Source organism: Trachypithecus francoisi, unplaced genomic scaffold, assembly GCF_009764315.1.
Source record: "Trachypithecus francoisi isolate TF-2019V2 unplaced genomic scaffold, Tfra_2.0 Lachesis_group13, whole genome shotgun sequence".
Taxonomy (NCBI): Eukaryota; Metazoa; Chordata; class Mammalia; order Primates; family Cercopithecidae; genus Trachypithecus; species Trachypithecus francoisi.
Window position 1 is genome coordinate 86336236 of NW_022681458.1, and position 19968 is coordinate 86356203.

General features: G+C 38.0%; 1 protein-coding gene across 5 annotated transcripts in view; it reads right to left on the reverse strand.

Annotated features, from left to right (window-relative positions):
* GPD2 (glycerol-3-phosphate dehydrogenase 2) overlaps nt 1–19968 on the reverse strand; it is a 151835-nt gene that overhangs the window by 80828 nt on the left and 51039 nt on the right. For 4 of the 5 annotated variants that reach the window (XM_033231439.1, XM_033231442.1, XM_033231437.1 and 1 more), the window contains one exon: nt 8210–8381. In XM_033231439.1, the coding sequence (XP_033087330.1) occupies nt 8210–8381 (172 nt within the window). Of the gene's footprint in view, nt 1–8209; nt 8382–11535; nt 11673–19968 lie in introns of all 5 variants that reach the window. The other variant, XM_033231441.1, reaches the window with a different exon arrangement.

Genomic DNA, 19968 nt, shown 5'->3' on the forward strand with positions numbered 1-19968 from the left:
ATAGAGATATGATGTTGTTATAACACGTCACTAACATACTTCAGTGTTTGTTAAGAACACATATGATTATGGAGTCACAAAACTGTACTAGGCCGTAACAACTGCAATAACACAATTTTGAGGAATACGAGAGTTGCTGCTGTTGCTTTTTATTTTTACTTTGGTATTATCAAAAATACCCAATGTTCAAAGAGAGGAAGAATATCCAAATCATACAGAAAGGCAGAAAGAGAAAATGATGTAAAAAACTATACTAATGGCCTCCTGGTTTCCTAGTTATAAAATCCATAGGTAAATAATGTTTACCATTAAAACTATCTTACATATTTTATCAGGAACTTTTCTATGCTTACTAAAGAACACAATCTGATACCATCTCACTTTAAAAACAAATAAAAATTAGCACTCATTCTTCACAATCTGCTTCTTTTGATTTATAACACATCTTAGCCATTTTCCCTGTAAATACTTAAACATCTATCTCTTTTCAATAACTGAATATATTCCAATTTATTAAGACAGACTCCATTTTTTTGCCATTATAAATATTGTTATAAATAAAATTCTGACAGTATGACATGGTAAGCTCAGCTTTGAACTCTTCTTCTTCTCTAAACACAGAAAATTATATATGTATATATTTTAAAGGACATAACTGACCCAAAAATAAGATTAAAACTCAATGGACCCGAAATGTAGCAGAAACTGAGAGCAGAATGTTTAGACCAAAAGCTTCTCTCTTGCTAGGTTCAAGGTCTAAAAATGGGCAAAGGCAATCAAGATCTCAGTTCCTAAAGGGTAAGAGGAATATAATTATCCATTACAAGGAAAGGTAAAGAAGCCAGAGGAGCATTCGGTTGCTGGGACTGAAGAAAGTCTCTGCCTCCTGTGCAAGGAAGTTGACAAGCTTCTCTTGACCACTCTCTGGGCCCAGGAAGCAGAAAGACAGACATAGCCTTGTCACCAGCACCAGAGCCAAGGTACCACTTGTCTCAGCAGCTAGTCTGCAAGGTCCCCAAAATCGACAAGGGCAGGAGTCTTTTGGTTCCAAGAAAAGTCCCTGACCGTACTTAAGGATGGTCATTACTATACTTACAGAGTTGAAGGTATGGAAAAAGAGCATGAAACAAAACTGATCTAATAAGGGCAGAAAAGGGGGGAAAGAAGCACAATAACAAGCATGAAAAGTTAAAATAAATACAAAGCAAATGCACATGGAATCAAAAAAATGTAAATGGATTCCATTTACCGACTAAAAGACATAGTCTATTAAGTGTAAAAAGAAATAAAATAAATAAATGAAATCTAGCTATATACTATTTATCACAGATATACCATAATAAAAGGATTTAGAAAAGTGTAGAATGGCCAGGTACAGTGGCTCATGTCTGTAATCCCAACACTTTGCAAGGTGAAGGTGGGAGAACCACTTGATCTCAGGAGTTCCAGACCAGCCTGGCAACGTAGCAAGACCTGGTCTCTATGAAAAATTTTAAAACGCATCAGCCCTGGTGGCACACACTTTTAGATCTAGTTACTCAGGAGGCTGAGGTGGTAAGGTCTCTTGAACCCAGGAGGTTGAGTCTGCAGTGAGCTATGATGGAGCCACTGCACTCCAGCCTGGGCAATGGAGTGAGACTTTGTCTCCAAAAACAAAACAAAATTTGAAGAAAAAAAAATTGAGATAAACCCTTTCTGTTTGCTATTTTGTAAATATTTTCCAAATTTCACATTTTTGCTTTTATATCTTTTGCCATGGATACATCTGAATTTTTATAAAATCAAAAGCAGGCTTTTCCTTTGTGGCTTTTTGGTGTCACACTTAAAAACACCTTTCCTACCCCATTAAAAAAAAATTTACACATACTTTCTTCTAATAGTTTTATGATGTTTTAATGTTACACCCTTGATTCACATGGAGTATGACAAAACAGAATATATATGCATACATACACACACGCACACACACACATAAATTGGGGGGAGTGGATACTCCAACATCATTTATGAAGTAACTAGTGATCACAGTTTTGAAATGCTGCCTTTGCCATATTCTAAACTTCATGTATTTAAAGACTGATAGACTAATTTATAGACTCCATGACTGATTCTCGATTCCTTTACCAGACTATACTAATTACAGTAGTTTTAGAATACACTTTAGTATCTGATAAGTCTCTACTTCCCTTATCAGTAGTCTTTTTCTAAATCAGTCTAGTAAATCTCACAGGCGTAGTTCTCTTCTTAACGTTTTGCGGTTTCTAAAGTCTATTCCCCTGACCTTGGCCAAAGGAAAGCACTACATTAATTAAAATTATGTTAAATTTCCAGATTAATTTTAAGAGAAATTAGCAATCTAGTCTAATTAGCTGTGTTCAGCAAAGAGCAAACTTTCACTTCCTGCAATTCTAGCTTCTGAAATAGAATTTTCTCCTACCTTGATGGTGGAGGGGTGGAGACCATAATTCTCAGAATGCACTATCTCCAAGGCTCTCCCTTTTCTGCATTTATCCTGAAATGCACACACCTCCTTCCTTTCCCAAATTTTTATTTATAGCAAAGAATGTTATTATTATCCTCCATTTATGCCTGAGAAACTTGAGGCTTTCTGTAATGTTAAGCTACTTGTCGAAGGTCACAGAGGTACTAAGCAATGAAGCCAAGACGTGACCCAAGTTCATTCTAATTCTATAATATGTGTCCTTAATCACTGCGCTATACTGCCTTAGGAATTACAGTGGGAATTCAAGAATTGCTCGCCAACTACCATTGATAAAAGTCTCCATTTGTAAACAAGAGAACTACAATTAATATTTTCCTCCAGAAAGAGGCAGTCTTCTCTGGAATTTGAACTGAAGACATAAAGGTTAAAATTTATACATCAGATCTTACTTTATTTTATTTTCTACAGGCCCACCCAAGAATGCAAATACATCAGATTTTAAACCAAAAATGTACTAGGTAATCCCAGATACATACAGGTAAAGTTACATAAAAGAACATAAAAAGCTAAAGAGAACACCTTGAAGAACCTGAGGGAGTGAATATATTTATCAGATTCTCCTTTTCCAGCTCCTTTTGGGAGCAAAGTGCCCACAACTGGGCTTTTGGGACATGCTTCTGTCCTACAATGGGACACAGAGGTGTTAAAGAGTGAAGCAGTTTCTATTGATCCTAGAGACCTGCAGGAGAACGTGAGAAGTCTGCATACTGTGTTCATAAAATAATATTCCCAAATGAAACAAATGAAAATTGATTCCCAAGAAAATGCAGATGATAAGAATGCAAACAAATGTTCATTATGAAGACTCCATGACTTTTTTTTTTTTTTTTTTTTTTTTTTTTTATTTTTATTTTTATTTTTTTTTGAGGCGGAGTCTCGCTCTGTCGCCCGGGCTGGAGTGCAGTGGCCGGATCTCAGCTCACTGCAAGCTCCGCCTCCCGGGTTTACGCCATTCTCCTGCCTCAGCCTCCCGAGTACCTGGGACTACAGGCGCCCGCCACCTCACCCGGCTAGTTTTTGTATTTTTAGTAGAGACGGGGTTTCACCGTGTTAGCCAGTATGGTCTCGATCTCCTGACCTCGTGATCCGCCCGTCTCGGCCTCCCAAAGTGCTGGGATTACAGGCTTGAGCCACCGCGCCCGGCCGACTCCATGACTTTTTGTCTTTCCTCTGTAGTCTTGGTTTATCCATTACTAAAATTGCATTTGGGCACAGAATTTTATCAAAAAGCTCATGCAAACATTTTTGTACAAGTCCTTTAACATCTAGTAGTTCCTCCCAAAACTTTGATGTCCTGAAAAATCTAATTATTACTGGTAACTTTAAAAGATCACAGTAATTTATTTTTGTCAAATGTGACTAAAGATTAATGGATACAATCAGGAATAATTTGGTAAAAACATATCAAACGCAGAGAAAGCAAAATTTGTTGTTAAGTGAAGCATCAAATATAATAAAAGAGCAAATTCCATGAATGAACAGCAACAATGCACAATTCATTAACCAAATGCCCATGATGATTTCACACTTCAGAGGGCCACTGATATGATCAGGAATTGTAGTAAAAGGATAAATATAGATTACCTTCAGTCATCTCTTTATAAATTTTAATTATAAACACTACCCCCAGAGGGCTACCAGCATAATAAAAGAAATACAAGCTAAGGTTTGCCCATCCTTTTTATAAATCATAATTCCACATATATAAAATAAGACAGGCAATTATTTTAAGATCGCAATTAATATGTCAAGATATATTAAAAATACATCATCTTCTTAGCTATTACTAACTGTAAAAATTAAAAACCTGATCAACTTTCAGGCTCTGGAAACGCTTATCTATTCAAAATCGTCATCCTTATCATCACCACCACGAGTATCACCACCCACAGTCATCTGCTAATATACTAGCTAATACCTTGATCACTATGGAATGCCCTTCACTGCCAGAAGAAAAAGTTTATTTGTTCAATAAATAGTAATAAACTGCTAAGTTGTTCCTTGAAATCAAGGCCACATCTTACCAGTCTTACTATTCTCAGAGCTGGTTCAGGACTTGATTGAAAAATAGTATTGTTTTAAATAGAAAAAAAAAAAAATACCCAAAAACAACCTAAAGAATAATTAATAAGAACATCATTGCAATGAGTTCTTCCATAAAGTTATTAAATGAAAATAAATAAAATGGAATTTTGCCATTCAAACTCATGAATACTATATACATGTAAAGACTGATATAAATACACTACTATTTGAAAGAAACACACTGCAAAAAGAAATACAATCTTGTCTATTCTTTAAAAATATGTAAATATACAAAAGTGCACAAAGGCAAACATAGTAAGACTTTTCAGAAGGTGAAAAAGAATAAAAGTCACTTAGTGATTGCCTTATTATTATTGCACTTGAAGTCCTGCAATCTGACCTTTAACTCTTCCAGGGAAGCCTGGCTTTGTAACTTCATGATCCCTTATCAGCTCCAGGCCTACATTTAAACAATTTCCTCTGCTTTCATAGAATCTTGTCTCATTTTTTCTTTTTATCATTGATATCCAGTCAATTCTCAACTCTAGATTCAATGTGACTATTTCTGTACCTCTACTCTCAGTAATACTGGACACACACGCGCGTGCGCGCACACACACACGTAAACGTACTGTGTGGATAATAAATTTACATTTTTAACCACAGCAAAGAAACCCCTATTTTCCTATCATATTCTCTGCAATGACATCCCTTACTCCCACCCATAAGTAGAACATCTCACCTTGTATTTGTTTAAGAATAGCTCTTGATACTCACACAAACTCTTTATGTCTTAGAATTTACCCTTTGTTTCTGTCCCTGAGAAACAAGTCTCTTACCTTCCTGCTAAAACCAAGATACATCTCTGATATCTCTTTCCCTGTATTTTCATGAGACTTTGTTCCTTATGATTGCCTTCTACTATTAGGTAGGTATATGACATTTAAAAGTAATGACAAAAGCTGCAATTACTTTTGCACCAACCTAATACTTACGTATTAAGGTTCTCCCCCAGCACTGACTTTTTTCCCCTGAGTCTACAGAAATATTCAGATTACTCTTTATAAAAAGAAAAAAGGAAAGAAATCCTTGAAACATACTGTCTCCCTTCTTTATATCCTACCACATCATCAAGTTACCTCCCTTCTATTTTCTTTTTCTCCACATCTCTTGAAAGCCTATGCTCATGACTGTTCCTTCAGTATCGTCTATCCATTTCCCATCACCAAACCTAAGGCGGTATCTCCAAGTGGTCTATTCAATAAAGCCCAAAGGCTTTCTCCTAGCATACCAGACCCAGCCCTGCCTTTCCACTCTTCTCTCATGTTCTCTCATATATAGCCTCAATGCTCCAAATTACAACACAGGCTGTCTCCCACATACACTGATTCCATGCTGTTCCTCCTGTACGTTTTCTCAGACTGGAACACTTGGAGCAAGCAATGTTTGACTATTAAAATGTTGCCTATGCCAAATAGCATAAGTAAAGTTTTCCATTCCTGATCATTCTATGTAGATATGACCCTCATCTTTCAGTGTCCATAATGGCCCTGAGCCTTTTAAAAAGCTCACATATTCTCTATCACATAATCTAGTCTGTGCAAACAAGCACTATAGAACTGTGGGCACCCTAATGGTACCAACTCTATCAATCATCTTTGTACGCTCATGTAGCACCTTGCATATCGCCATGCATACAGCAGGCACTCAGCATATATTTATAAAACTAAAATAAAAAGAATGGCTATACATTTTAGTACATAGCATGAAAATGCCTACAGATACCAAGAAATACACTTTCCTGAATCCTACTGGGGAAATGATCCTCTTTGATATAGAAAATTATCACCAAGTAAATTCTAATTTCTAGGAGGGGTAGTTCCAAACAAGACCTCCCATTATGTTGGGAATGTGTCCCCTCTTTCCACCTTCTTTCCCAGGCCTTCAGGGCGAAAAAAGCTGAATTCAAATTATCTATTCTCAAAAACTATTCTCAAACTGTTCTTCCTTTAGGCCTTAGTGTATCAAGGTTAATCTGGCTCAAATTATATTTCATTCTTGGAGACAGAAAATTTTATGAAAATTGGGGTCAACTTTGTAACACAGTAGACTTCCTGTGCCTATATTTTGAACTTGCCATTATTTAGCATTGACAAAAACGACTTAGGCTGTGAAGTTTCCATGGAGCAAAACCTGAGTGTGGGTCCTGTGAAATCAGTCACCTAGGGTACTTTTGTGTGTGTGTATGTAGACCTCATTAAATTCATTTCATTTCCATAAGAGTAGATTCTGCCAGGTACATAAAGTAACTAAATCAAGAGTGGCTGTAGTAGTAATTTAATTGATCTGAGAAGAATTATTCCAGCTAATAAGTCATTACCATTGAGTGTTAAAATATAATAAATATTAAACTTTATACAGAAACCAAAATAATCCACAGTCAAAATTCCTTACAGCAGTATCCTACCCAATTCGAGACATCTGAGGATACTGCAATGGAGTCCTTCTCCAGGACAATTGGTTCTGAAAGTCTTTTATATTCATGTTAGTAATAGCAGCTATAATACTATCTATAATTTACTGAGCTTCTACTTTGTGTGACAAGTACCGTTCTAAATCTCTTCATGATTAACATGTAACTCCCACAACAATCATTCAGAGAAGATATTTTTTCCTCATGTAAAAGGCAAGGAACCTTAGACAAATTAAGTCCTTTGCCCCCCACCCCCCAACACACACACACATCTGTTAAAGAAGTTAAGCCAGGATAAGTACCCAGATTTCCCTGACTCCAAACTCCACACTAATACCCATAGGCAAAACAAACATAGTATTTTATTAAATACAACACACCCAAGAGCATTGGTGTTCTATACTAAAATTTCTTTCATTACATGTCATGTTTCCATTTTCATCATATCTTTCCACTAACAGACAGAATGACCGAGACAGAACTATAGATTAGCAACATTTTCCATTATTTATTCACATGAACTAAAGTTTTGCAAACTGCAGTCCATATTTCACTGGAAGAGATGGTTTTAAGAGATACATGAACAAAGATAATTATTTTAATAAATGACTTCCAGTTTAATAAATTTTTCTACCATTGACTAATATGTGATTTCAAGTGACATAAAAATGTTTTTATTTTATAGAAATATAAATATGTACTAAAAAAAAAACCAGAACATCAAATTAATAAATTCATAAAATATAAAGTTTTCTTTTTAAATAAATTCATTGAAGTGAAATGAGTTATATTTCATTTTAAAGTTGTGCAGTGCCTATATTTCAAGAACTGTGAAAGTACTTCATTAAGGATGGAAAATTTGGAAACACAAACAGAAATGTGGCCTCACTATTACAGAGTGCATATTGTGTATTTATGCTGGGGAGAAAGGACGAAGTGTTATCCACATCAAGACTTACCTCTGAGCTAAACAATGGGAACACATGGACACATGGAGGGGAACAACACACACTGGGGCCTTTGGAGTGGGGCAGCGGGAGGGAGAGCATCAGGATAAATAGCTAATGCATGCCGGGTTTGTACCTAGGTAATGGGTTGACAGGTGCAGCAAACCACCATGGCACATGCTTACCTATGTAACAAACCTGCACATCCTGCACATGTACCCAAGAACTTAAAATTAAAATTAAAAAAAAAAAAAGACTTACCTCTGGTGACAGCATCTAGCGCACAGCCACTTCCTGTTGCTCCTCCTCCAATAACAAGGATATCAAATTCAGATGTATTTTGCAAAGTTAGTAGCTGAGCTTCTCTGGAAGGAGGCTCCCTGTTAACTGGTTCTGAAATGTAGTCTGCCGCTTTAACATAGGCCAGGTTCATCTGATGTAAAAGCAGATCATATTCAGTTGTCCATTTGGAATGTCAATTTAACAAATTTTACAATATACTAAAAGGAGATTTCTAATAGAAATGAGGAATATAAGAGCTAGAGAGAGTCCACAGTCTACATAGAGTTATAAGACCAACTGCCTTGGGGGAAAACAATCCTTAAATTTCTCAGTGTATTTCTTCTCATGAATCACAACTATTTAGCCATAGGACACCTGGTTTCAGATTCAATATCTCAACTGCTTCATATATGGCCAAGTTCAATTATTCACAACACTGTATAGCAATTCCCAATACCTTATTTAAGGCAATTTATAAGGGAACATAAGGAGATTTTTTTACCCAGTACTAGCAATTCATTCAGATAACATTTTAAAGTGGTGAAGAAGGAGGAAAAAGGACTTCATGTCTTTCCACACTTTCTTAGAAGTATACATTCTTCATTCCTCAGTTCTCCTGACAAAAATATATTATAGAGTTTGGGGGCATATAAGTTAAAGTCAGTACAATTAAAAAGACTTTATTTAACAGAAGGTACTAAATAATGAGCTATGTTTAATGAGAATTATATTTTTCAGAAAAATGTAGTCAAAGACTTCCATATTATTTTAATATAAAACTATAGATTTTATATATTGAATGTAATATAAATATACTATGATGTTGGATTTTTTTTGATATGGGGCTTCATTCTGTTGCCCAGCCTAGGGTGCGGTGGCACTATCACAGCTTACTGCAACCTCAGCCTCCCCAAGCTCAGGTGATTCTGCCACCTCAGCCTACGGAGTAGCTGGGACTACAGGTGTGCGCGACCATACTTAGCTAATTTTCGTATTTTTTGCAGAGATGGGGTTTTACCATCTTGCCCAGCATGGTCTCGAACTCCTGGAATCAAGCAATGCATCTGCCTCAGCCTTCCAAAGTACTGAGATGACAGGCATGAGCCACCGCATCCAGCCCATTATTACAGTTTTTATAGAACTTCAATTATAATAGCATTAAAGGCCTTGACATAGTCCTCCTAAAAAATAATGATCTTCCATATTTCTAGCTTTTTAAAGAATGTAGCTTATCATCCTAAATCAAAAACGATCGTGGACTTTAAAAATAAGTAGTTGCGGCCGGGCGCGGTGGCTCAAGCCTGTAATCCCAGCACTTTGGGAGGCCGAGACGGGCGGATCACGAGGTCAGGAGATCGAGACCATCCTGGCTAACACGGTGAAACCCCGTCTCTACTAAAAAAATACAAAATTAGCCGGGCGAGATGGCGGGCGCCTGTAGTCCCAGCTACTCGGGAGGCTGAGGCGAGAGAATGGCGTAAACCCGGAGGCGGAGCTTGCAGTGAGCTGAGATCTGGCCACTGCACTCCAGCCTGGGCGACAGACCCAGACTCCGTCTCAAAAAAAAAAAAAAAATAAGTAGTTGCCAGAAGGCAGAGTCAAAAACCCAGGAAAATGGTGTCTGTTTTTTTTTTCCAAAATGCTAGTACTAGGTTTGTTCACTATAGTAAACGGTACTGGGCAGCATTGCTCTATTAGTATTCCAGAGATATGTGAGTTCCATTTTATTTTCTTCAAATCACAGCATCATTGCAATCCATGATAGTGGTGTTTTTCCCATTCTGCTGCAGGAGCCCCATATGAAGCTCTAGGCCAACAGGCCAAAGCATGTGCAAGAGGAGGGAATCTCAGGTGTTACCGAGAGATTATCCTCATCACCCAAAAAAAGGGATTTTTAAAATTCATTCAAATAGAAGAAACCCACTTACCCCCTGCAGTTGCATTTAATTATTATCAGGCCAATTGGATTTCTATGAAAGTAAATCTAGAAACCATTGGGTAAATTGAAAGAAACCCAGATTAGGGTCAGAGGGTCTCAGCCTGGGTTTTAGCACTCGGTTGCCAGCAATGTAACTGTTGACTCATTATCTCTGGTTTCTTCACTTGTAAAATGGTGATAAAAATCCCTGTGATTTCTCCTTGTATCTTTGGATTATCCTCAGTCTGAATGGAATAATAATCTGAAAGTCATTGGTAAATGACAAAGAAACCACCAGAGTTGCTGCTGTTATCACTCTGTTAAATAATTTGATATTTTAGTCACATATAATTAGGAACTTTCAAAACACGTTTTACTAAATTTCATAAAAACAAAAAGTTATTATTAGGCTACAAATTCTGACACCAAACCACAAAAATCATATTTTTCATATAGCTTCTTTTAATTATCTGCTAATAACCATGTCCCCATTTTTACCTTTATATACATTTAGTTTGTTAACTAAATAAATGTAACCAGTAGGTACTACAGAGAACATATTTCAATTATGGTCTTTGCCTTCCATCATCTAATGAGAAAAAAAAAAAAATATATATATATATATATATACACACACACACACACACACACACACACAATACACACACACACTATACACACACACATATATACATATAAATAACAAGTACATAGAAAGAATAAATGCCACACTTGAGGGAAAAAAACACCAGGCTATGGCCATTCAGATGAGGGAGAGAGAGTCTTTCATTTGAGGGTTTCAATTGCGCCATGACAGATGGGTAGGACTTGGACATGAGACTGACAAGTGACTAAACCGCCAGAGCATTTTCACACATCAAAAAGATTGCTGACATTTTCTGCTTGGTAAGTTTTCGAGAAATACTTGAGAAATAAGTTTAAAGACCATATTATGATATAGTTCATTAGAACTTGGTAATACTAAAAGTCCCCTATTCTACTCCAACTGTGAACATTAATCTTGACTGGGTTTCTCCTTCATCAAGTTTGCTAGATCTGAAAGGCATCACTAGTGTGTGAGGATCTCATTCCATTAACAACACTGTTTCTCCTGTATTCACTCCCTCCCTTGTCCTTCTCATCAACAAGCTCTAACCTATCTCAGTCTCAATGATAATAAACACCTCTTACATATATTTCTAACCATCCTAAAAATTCCCAAAAGACATGTAAATCTTGTTTTTTTCTACTGCCTCACTCCTGACTCCTCACACTCACCCTAATCTGAATTTTCACATACACCCAACCACTATCAACAACCATAAAACTGACTAAATGCCAACTATGCCACCAAATCCAATAAATGCACAAATGATTGTTCACTCACCTGGGCATCTGGGGGACAACTCTATCTCCAGCCTCTTTGAACCACTCTCTCTTAGCTTCCTTTGTATGTCACTCTACTGCCCAAAATTAAACACCAAATTTCCTCTTAGGTCTATCCAATTCACTCTCCTCAGATCACTAAACTCAACAGAGAGAGAGAAAGAGAGAGAGAGAGAGAGAATCTTATGTACTCCATATCATCAAATATCCTTTATATTACAATAATGTCTAATTTTGTTCCACCATTCAGGAACCAAGATTTCACACTGTCTACTTGAGACCTCCATTTTGATGTCTTACATATATCTCAAAATTGGCCCAATTACTTTATCTCCTCAAACCTTTTTCTCCATCAGTGCTCCTCATCTCAGTAAGGGTGTCATTATACATGTAGTTGCTTGTGCTAGAAATATGGAAACAACCTTGAGAGCTCCCCGTCTCTTAAGTCCTGTATCTGCTCAATCACTGAGTTTATCAATTCCACCTTCTAAAAAATTTCCATATCTAGCCACTTCATCTCCACTGCTACCTCTCAAATCAAGGTATCTTCCCTCTCCTCATACTAACATGATATTCTCCCAAAGGCCTTCACACATTTATCCAGCCTCCTTCCATATCATTTTCTATACTACAACTGGAGCGATCATTTAAAAACCCAAATAATGTCATTTCCATGTATAAAACCCTTCAAGAGCTTCCAACTGAATATATCTTTACTCAGGTTTCCAAGAGTCTTCATGGTCTTTTACAATGGCTAAAATTTTAAAAAAGGCCAGGTGCAGTGGCTCACTCCTAGCACTTTGGGAGGCCGAAGTGGGAGGATCACCTGAGGTCAGGAGTTCAAGACCAGCCTGGCCAATGTGGCAAACCCCATTTCTACTAAAAATACAAAAATTGGCCAGGCATGGCAGCACATGACTATAGTTCTAGCTACTCAGGAGGCTGAGACAGGAGAATCTCTTGAACCCAGGAGAAGGAGGCGGCAGTGAGCCGAGATCACGCCACTGCACTCCAGCCTAGGTGACAGAGGATATTGTGTCTCAAAAAAAAAAAAATGGTAGGCAGGGCAACACCAAGTGCTGGTGAGGATGCAACACAATTGAAACTCTTATACTGCTTATCGAAATCCAAAATTAAACAGCTATTTTGGAAAACAGTTTGGGAGTGTCTTTTTTTTTAGATGGAGTCTCAGTCTGTCACTCAGACTGCAGTGCAGTGGCACGATCTCAGCTCACTGCAACCTCTGCCACCTGGGTTCAAGCGATTCTCTTGCCTCAGCCTCCCAAGTGGCTGGGATTACAGGTGCCTGCCACCACACCTGGCTAATTTTTGTAGTTTTAGTAGAAACGGGGTTTCACTATCTTGGTCAGGCTAGTCTTGAACTCCTGCCCTCGTGATCCACGGGCCTCGGCCTCCCAAAGTGCTGGGATTACAGGTGTGACCCACTGTGCCCGGCCAGGAGTGTCTTATAAAGGTAAACACATATCACACAACCAAGCAGTCCCTCTGCTGGATAGTTACCCAAAAGAAATGAAAATCTGTGTTCACACAGAAGCCTGGAGGCAAATATTTAAAATGGCTTTATTCATAATTGTCCTCAACTGGAAAAAAAAAAAAAAACTAAAATATCCTTCACCCGGTGAATGACTAAACAAACTGTGTATGCAATGGAATAATAAACGGAAATAAAAGAGAACCAGCGGCCGGGCGCGGTGGCTCACGCCTGTAATCCCAGCACTTTGGGAGGCCGAGGTGGGCGGATCACCAGGTCAGGAGATCAAGACCATCCTGGCTAACACGGTGAAACCCCATCTCTACTAAAAATACAAAAAAATTAGCCAAGCATAGTGGCGGGCACCTGTAGTCCCAGATACTCAGGAGGCTGAGGCAGGAGAATGGCGTGAACCCAGGAGGCGGAGCTTGCAGTGAGCCGAGATTGCGCCACTACACTGCAGTCTGGCCACAGAGCGAAACCCCGTCTCAAAAAAAAAAAAAAAAAAAAAGAAAGAATAGAGAACAAGCTACTGCTACACACAGCAACACAAATGAACCTCAAATGCAATATGCTAAATCAGGGGTCAGCAAATTATAGTCTTCAGCCCAAATCTGGCTGTTCCCTGTTGTAAATAAAGTTTCACTGGAAGATAGCCACATCCAATCATTTATGTGTTGTCCATGACTGTAATAGCAGAGCTGAATAGTTGCATCAGAGACTGTACGGCCTGCAAGCCTAAAACATTTACTTTCTGGCTCTTTACAGAAAAGTCTACTAATCCCTGCACTAAGCAAAAGAAGCCAGATTCAGAAGTCTACATACTATATGATTCCAGTACTTCTGTTTATATCATGTTCTGTACAAGCAAAGTACAGAATCGGAAAACAGATCAGTGGTTGCCAGGGTCTGGCAATGGGGGTACAAGGACTGACTACAAAGGGCAGGAAAGAATGGGGAGGATGATAGGAATGTTCTACAGCTTGATCATGGTGTTCATTACATACCTGTATGCATTTATCAAAACTCACAGAATTGCAAATTATAATGGGTAAATTTTACTGTACTTTATACTACAAATTATACCTCAATACACTTGACTTCAAAAAAATAATAAGTGAAAAAAAAAAATAAGTGAATTATGTAAAGAGCATTTATGTGCCAGACATTATTTTAAGGGTTTTGCTTTTTTTCTACTCATTTAATCCTTACAATAACTATATGAGTTAGGTACTACTATCATCTTCATTTGACAGAACTATCTGAGACACAGAGAAGTTAAGCAATTGGTCCGTAAGTACACAGCAGGTTCATGGTAGAGCTGAAAACTGAACTTAGTCTGGCAACAGGGACTAAGTGTTATACTACTACACCACTCTGACACCACATATAATTTGAGGAAAAAAAATTTAAAAAGCAGACTAAGTAGTTATAATAGAGTGAGATATAACTAGCTGTCAAATCTAGAAAGTAGTTTGTTTGGTGTAGTTTTGTTTTGAAGGTTTTACTGAACAGTCCCTCCAAAATATTTTTTTAAAATATACAGCACTATTAAGGGTAATTTGTTTACTTTCTGACACTACTTTTTAAAATACCATTTTATTCTTGTTTACTTTTTTCATAAATGCTGGAAAGTGTTGCAACTGAGAAGCTAAGTACCATGTTTATTTTAGAGGCAGTAAACACAGCCTAAGGCCCTACTTACAATTATGACAGGAAAAAGACTCATTTTGGCTTCATATGGTTTTGAGTCACAAAAACACATCTGCACTCTACCTTTCCTAGACTATGTTGATTGAGGGGAAATAAAAAGGAGAAAAGCAGCAAGAATAAAACAGGTAACAACATGCTTTAAGACAAGAGGGCTTTGGGTTCCAAATCTTCCTAGATTTGCCTTCCCTTTGTTCACCCTCCTTTCTAAGGCAGTTTGATTACACAGGAATTCGGGATACAGAGTTAATTGAAGGATTGATCCAGAGGTTCTAGATGAAGCCCTGGAACGGCCACAGGCCCTATATTAGCTGGGAGACCAAAACCCTGTGTCAGGGAGAAGGGGTGGTGGGAGGGAAGAAAGGAGGGGAGGGGACAGGAAGGGAGGGGAGAGGAAGGAAGGGGAAGAGAGGGGAGGAAAGAGGGAAGGAGAGGGGAGGGGAGGAAGGAGGTAAGGGGAAGGAAGGAAGGAGGGGAGCAGAGGGGAGGGGAGGAAAAAAGGAAGGAAGGAAGGAAGGAAGGAAGGAAGGAAGGAAGGAAAAAATCCTATGTCCTGAGGAAATCCTGGGCCCACCATCATTTATTCATCGAACTTATTCATCCAATCAGTATTTTGTGGAGGCCTTCAAGGATTCTATAGCCCAGGGAACAAAACAAAAAGATAAAGAAGCAATTATAACATTGTTTAAAGGTGGATATTCGAATAGAGAAGAGGATACAAGAGCCACAGGAGTCACCTCTTATCCAAACCCGAGAAGGCTTCTTGGAACATGTAGCTAAATCAAGTAGAGAAAAAGTAATAGGCATTAGCTGGGTGACAAAAACCAGGAAAGGAAGTGGGAAGAGCATGTGTTAAAACCAGAAGTCGCACTAGAATGTTTTCTCTGCTTAGCACACTACTTTCTTAAAAACCATATCATACATCCAATATTTTTAAATTGCTATATTTCACATCTAAATCAGAATTTCTATCTGAGATAAATCTGCTAACACTGAGTAGCAGCTGCCATCCTTAGGCAGGGCTTGTGCGCTCTTGTTAGTCCAGGATTCCTGCTCACTGGCTTCACACTTGTACCTCATCACTTTATCCCCTGTAGGCATATGAGTTCATCAACCTTGGCTTAAAGACAGGAACAACTCCAGCTCTATCAAATTCAGGATCAATTCCCTAATTCAGCCATTGAAGCCAAAAGAGAGGAGAGCCCAACACACAAAACAAACTGCCTTTTGCCTAGCATAATTCCAACCACAGCTCCCAAACACAAAATTTTTATCTTGGTGGACTTGGGAGAATATCTAATATTTAATAATACTTTGATGTTATTTCTATTATATTTAATTATGGGAGAAGTAGCTTTTTTTTCAACTTGTTAACCAATTTTCATCTACATTTTAGAAAGATAAAATTCCTTCAGCATTCTGATAGCAAATACACAGGTTTTGTCAAGAGACTCACATGAACACCCACAAAGAACTGAAAGCCAAGTTCACAATCTTTGATAGTTTACATCCCAGAGAACATTCACCCTGAACAGGATTCAGAATGAGATCAGTTTTACTATGTCTGTACATCATTAGACTTGCAAATTAAAAAAAAAAAAAAACCCTAGACATTTGCAACTTCAGGTGAGACCAAAAACGAGATCTAATAATTAGTGTCTATTTCTGAAAGAAGTGCATATTTAAAGACCACAGGCAATTAACAACCAGGTTGTCCTGTAATCATGTACAGTAATAATTGGAGTATAAAGTAGGGTCTCATGCAAATCATCTCAGACTGCAACCGTCACCCTCTCCCATAATATATGATTCGATCAATGGAATCGTTAGATTTAAGGGAAACTGCTTCCTGCTTTTTGTCAATAAAAAAGACTAACCATATTTATATATTCCTAAAAGGAAAATACAACAAGCAGCTCCTCACAGGGAATCTTAAGATGTTTTAATGGCCTTTATTCACTCCCTGAATCACTTTGTGATTCTAAAAACTGACTTTTTTTTTTGCACTTACATGAGAGTAAGCAACATTTCTCAGTGTAAACACATTCAGTGAGGGATTCATGATCACTCTGTAGATAGAGTTGCCAATGGTTACACTGTCATCTCCACTGGGGTCCTCACAAAAGAAAAAAAGAGGAGCCCATCCTTCTGGGGTAGCTGGGAATGAAGGTCTAGTTCACCTTGAAGGTATTGTCCAGATTTTAAGTGACTGTGATTCCTTTGAGAAATCACACAGAAGGTCTTTTAATAGCAATTAGAAAATACCCAAACATTTAAATTATAAAACTTTTTATAGCAAAAAAGTGAGGAAAATCCCTTGGCTCTGTCTGAATATATGTGCTTCAAATAAGTTAACAACATAATTGACTATATGAGCTGAGATTTGGGAGATAAGTTTTATTGGTTTTCAAATAAATATTTTGAAAACAGAATATGTGCTTGCTTTTCAACTCTGACGGCTCACTGAACATCAGAGGACCTGGAGAGTAAGCCTGAGGTTGGGGTAGATAGAGAAGGAAGAAGAAATAGAACCATTAGTTGCCTAGAAGCTGTCAGCTCACACCCCTGACATTAGCTCGTTAGGTGTCACTCACACTCCGCAGAGAAAGGAGGAATCTTTTGACCAGTGAGGAAACCTTTAGTTATCCCTTGAGCAAGTAATTAAAAGAATCAAAATTTGATCCCAGGTTTGACTCCAAATCTCATGTCCTCAGCTCTGCTAGGTCATCTTTGCCTGTATGTGTGGGTCACTTGGGCCTCTAGATCTGCCCGCCTTTCTGGCATCAGCAATGCAGAACTGTTGATGGCAGTTAGTGAGATCAGGAGTCCTAGGGCATCTGCCTCACCTAAAGCCAACCACACTGGGCAGTTAAGTTGTCACACAGAATTCTATGAAATAGCATTTTTTTTTTTTTTTTGAGACAGAGTCTCACTCTGTTGCCCAGGCTAGAGTGCAGTGGCATGATCTTAGCTCCAAGGTGCAACCTCCACCTCCTGGGTTTGTGCAATTCTCTTGCCTCAGCCTCCCCAGTAGCTGGGATTACAGGCACCCACTACCACACCTGGCTAATTTTTGTATTTTTAGTAGAGGCGGGGTTTTGCCATGCTGGCCAAGCTGGTCTCAAGCTCCTGACCTCAGGTGATCTGCCCGCCTTGGCATCCCAAACTGCTGGGATTACAGGCGTTAGCCGATGCACCCAGCCAGCACTTTTTCTTAATAATCACCCTAAAGCATCTGGAAGTAGATCCACCAGAAGTGAAAGAGGGCTCAGTCTTTCCCCATCCCTCTCAGGTGAATAAAATTATGCCCAACTGAGCCAACCAGCCAGTTCCAAGCTTTATAATCTAGATGGCCTTCAGCTACATTTTAACCTATGTTCAAAAATACATTTTGGCCAAATTTATAATGTATACTTGTCATTTCTCTGTGAATTATTTCATCAAATATAAATATATTTTTTCTGGTTGGTACTCACTATCATACAATTAGTTTACAGAAATTCTTTGTTGAAATCACAAATTACAAAACAAGTAAAGTAAAACTGGAATTGCCTAACTTCTGTTTAAATAATCTATTTCTAAAACTACCTAAAAGATGCTTTCCTAGCATAAACATAATTTAACTATTAAGCTGAAGGATGGGGAGTGGAGAGAGGGAAGCTAAAGGACTCTCCCCAAAGCATTTATAGAAAGTTTCCTCCGTCTACAACATCCCTAAAAAGTTTTTAAAGAGGCCTTAAAATGAATAAATAGTTGAAAATGAAATGCAAAGTCAAATCAAAATGAATGTCAATGTTGCTCAGTTAGCAACAGCCTAGCAGCTCACCAGCTGTCAACGTTAATCATAGCTCAGTCGTTGACTCACTGAGTGACCTATAGAAGTACAGTTAACCTCACTGATTTTGTATGCCAGCAACAAAATAGCATCACAAACTCCTCGAAGGCCTGATGTGAGTTATAACTCAAAGATATTGCCATGGCCCCACTTTGGGGGCTAAGTGTTAAATAAAAACCAAAATTATAAGGAAGATGATAGGATGCTCTTCAGAGAACATTTCCAGCTCTGTCTGCATAATTTTAGTGCTTTGATGAAACATGTCTCTGAAAAAAACAGTTAACCATATAGAGTAGTTAAGAATAGTTTCAACTGGCCTTATCTAAAATACAGATTATTCAGAATCCTCATCAAGCTTTAGATATCAGACACATTCCCACAAATTTAGTTATATTTCTAAGAGAAAAACAGTTCTTCCAGGAATCCATGCATAGGGTTCTAAATAAGAGAGGCAAATGAATGATACAGTCTTTGGCATAACCCTAACAACAAAATTCTCATCGAAAGAAATATAGCTCATTTGTCCACCAGATTAGAAACTAAATTCAAGACACATATGTAATGGCTAAATGTTTAACAAAACTTTTTCTCTTCTTCCAGAGAACACTCCCATACAGTGGAGTAGAAATGGTCCAGTGGGGTGAGACCCCTATAGCATGGCAGACCCACTAGAATAAAGAGACACAGGTCCCTGGGTAATTGCAGGAAATAGGTTCCGCTGGGTAATTGCAGGAAAAAGGTTCCCCATCTATCCACATTGAACTGTAATGTGAGCAACAAATAAACGTGCATTATGATAAGCCACTGAGCTTTGAGGATTGGTTATTATACCAATTAGCTCACTTCAATTAATACACAAGTTTGAGATATGCTTAGTTTTACAACCCAAGATTTACAACTCGCCTACATTGCATATAGTCCATACACAATAGAGAATGGACTATGAATGGGTGAGGCATCATCATTTACAAAAATAAAAATTAGGAAATACATCCATACAGACAACATCTCAAAAGGACAGATCATCAAATGCAAGCCCTAGAAAGCCATGGTGCAGAGACATTTCCACCTTCACATTTGACATAACGCTGATGGCCCTTTAAGCAAACAGGTAGCTTATGGCTCAACCATGAGTTCCTTCTTCCACCATCAGAAATGGCCATTTCAGTTGATTTTAACATTTAGGTGGGAACTACAGTGTTAGATATCCTATGAAGAATGTATTCACAATAGCCAAAATATGGAAACAACCTAAATGCCTTTCATCAACAGACGAATGAATAAAGAAACGTAGTATATACATAAAATGGTATATTATTCAGCCTTAAAGAAGAAGAAAGAAGTCCTGACATTGCTGACAACATAGATAGCCCTGGAGGACATTATGCTAAGTGAAA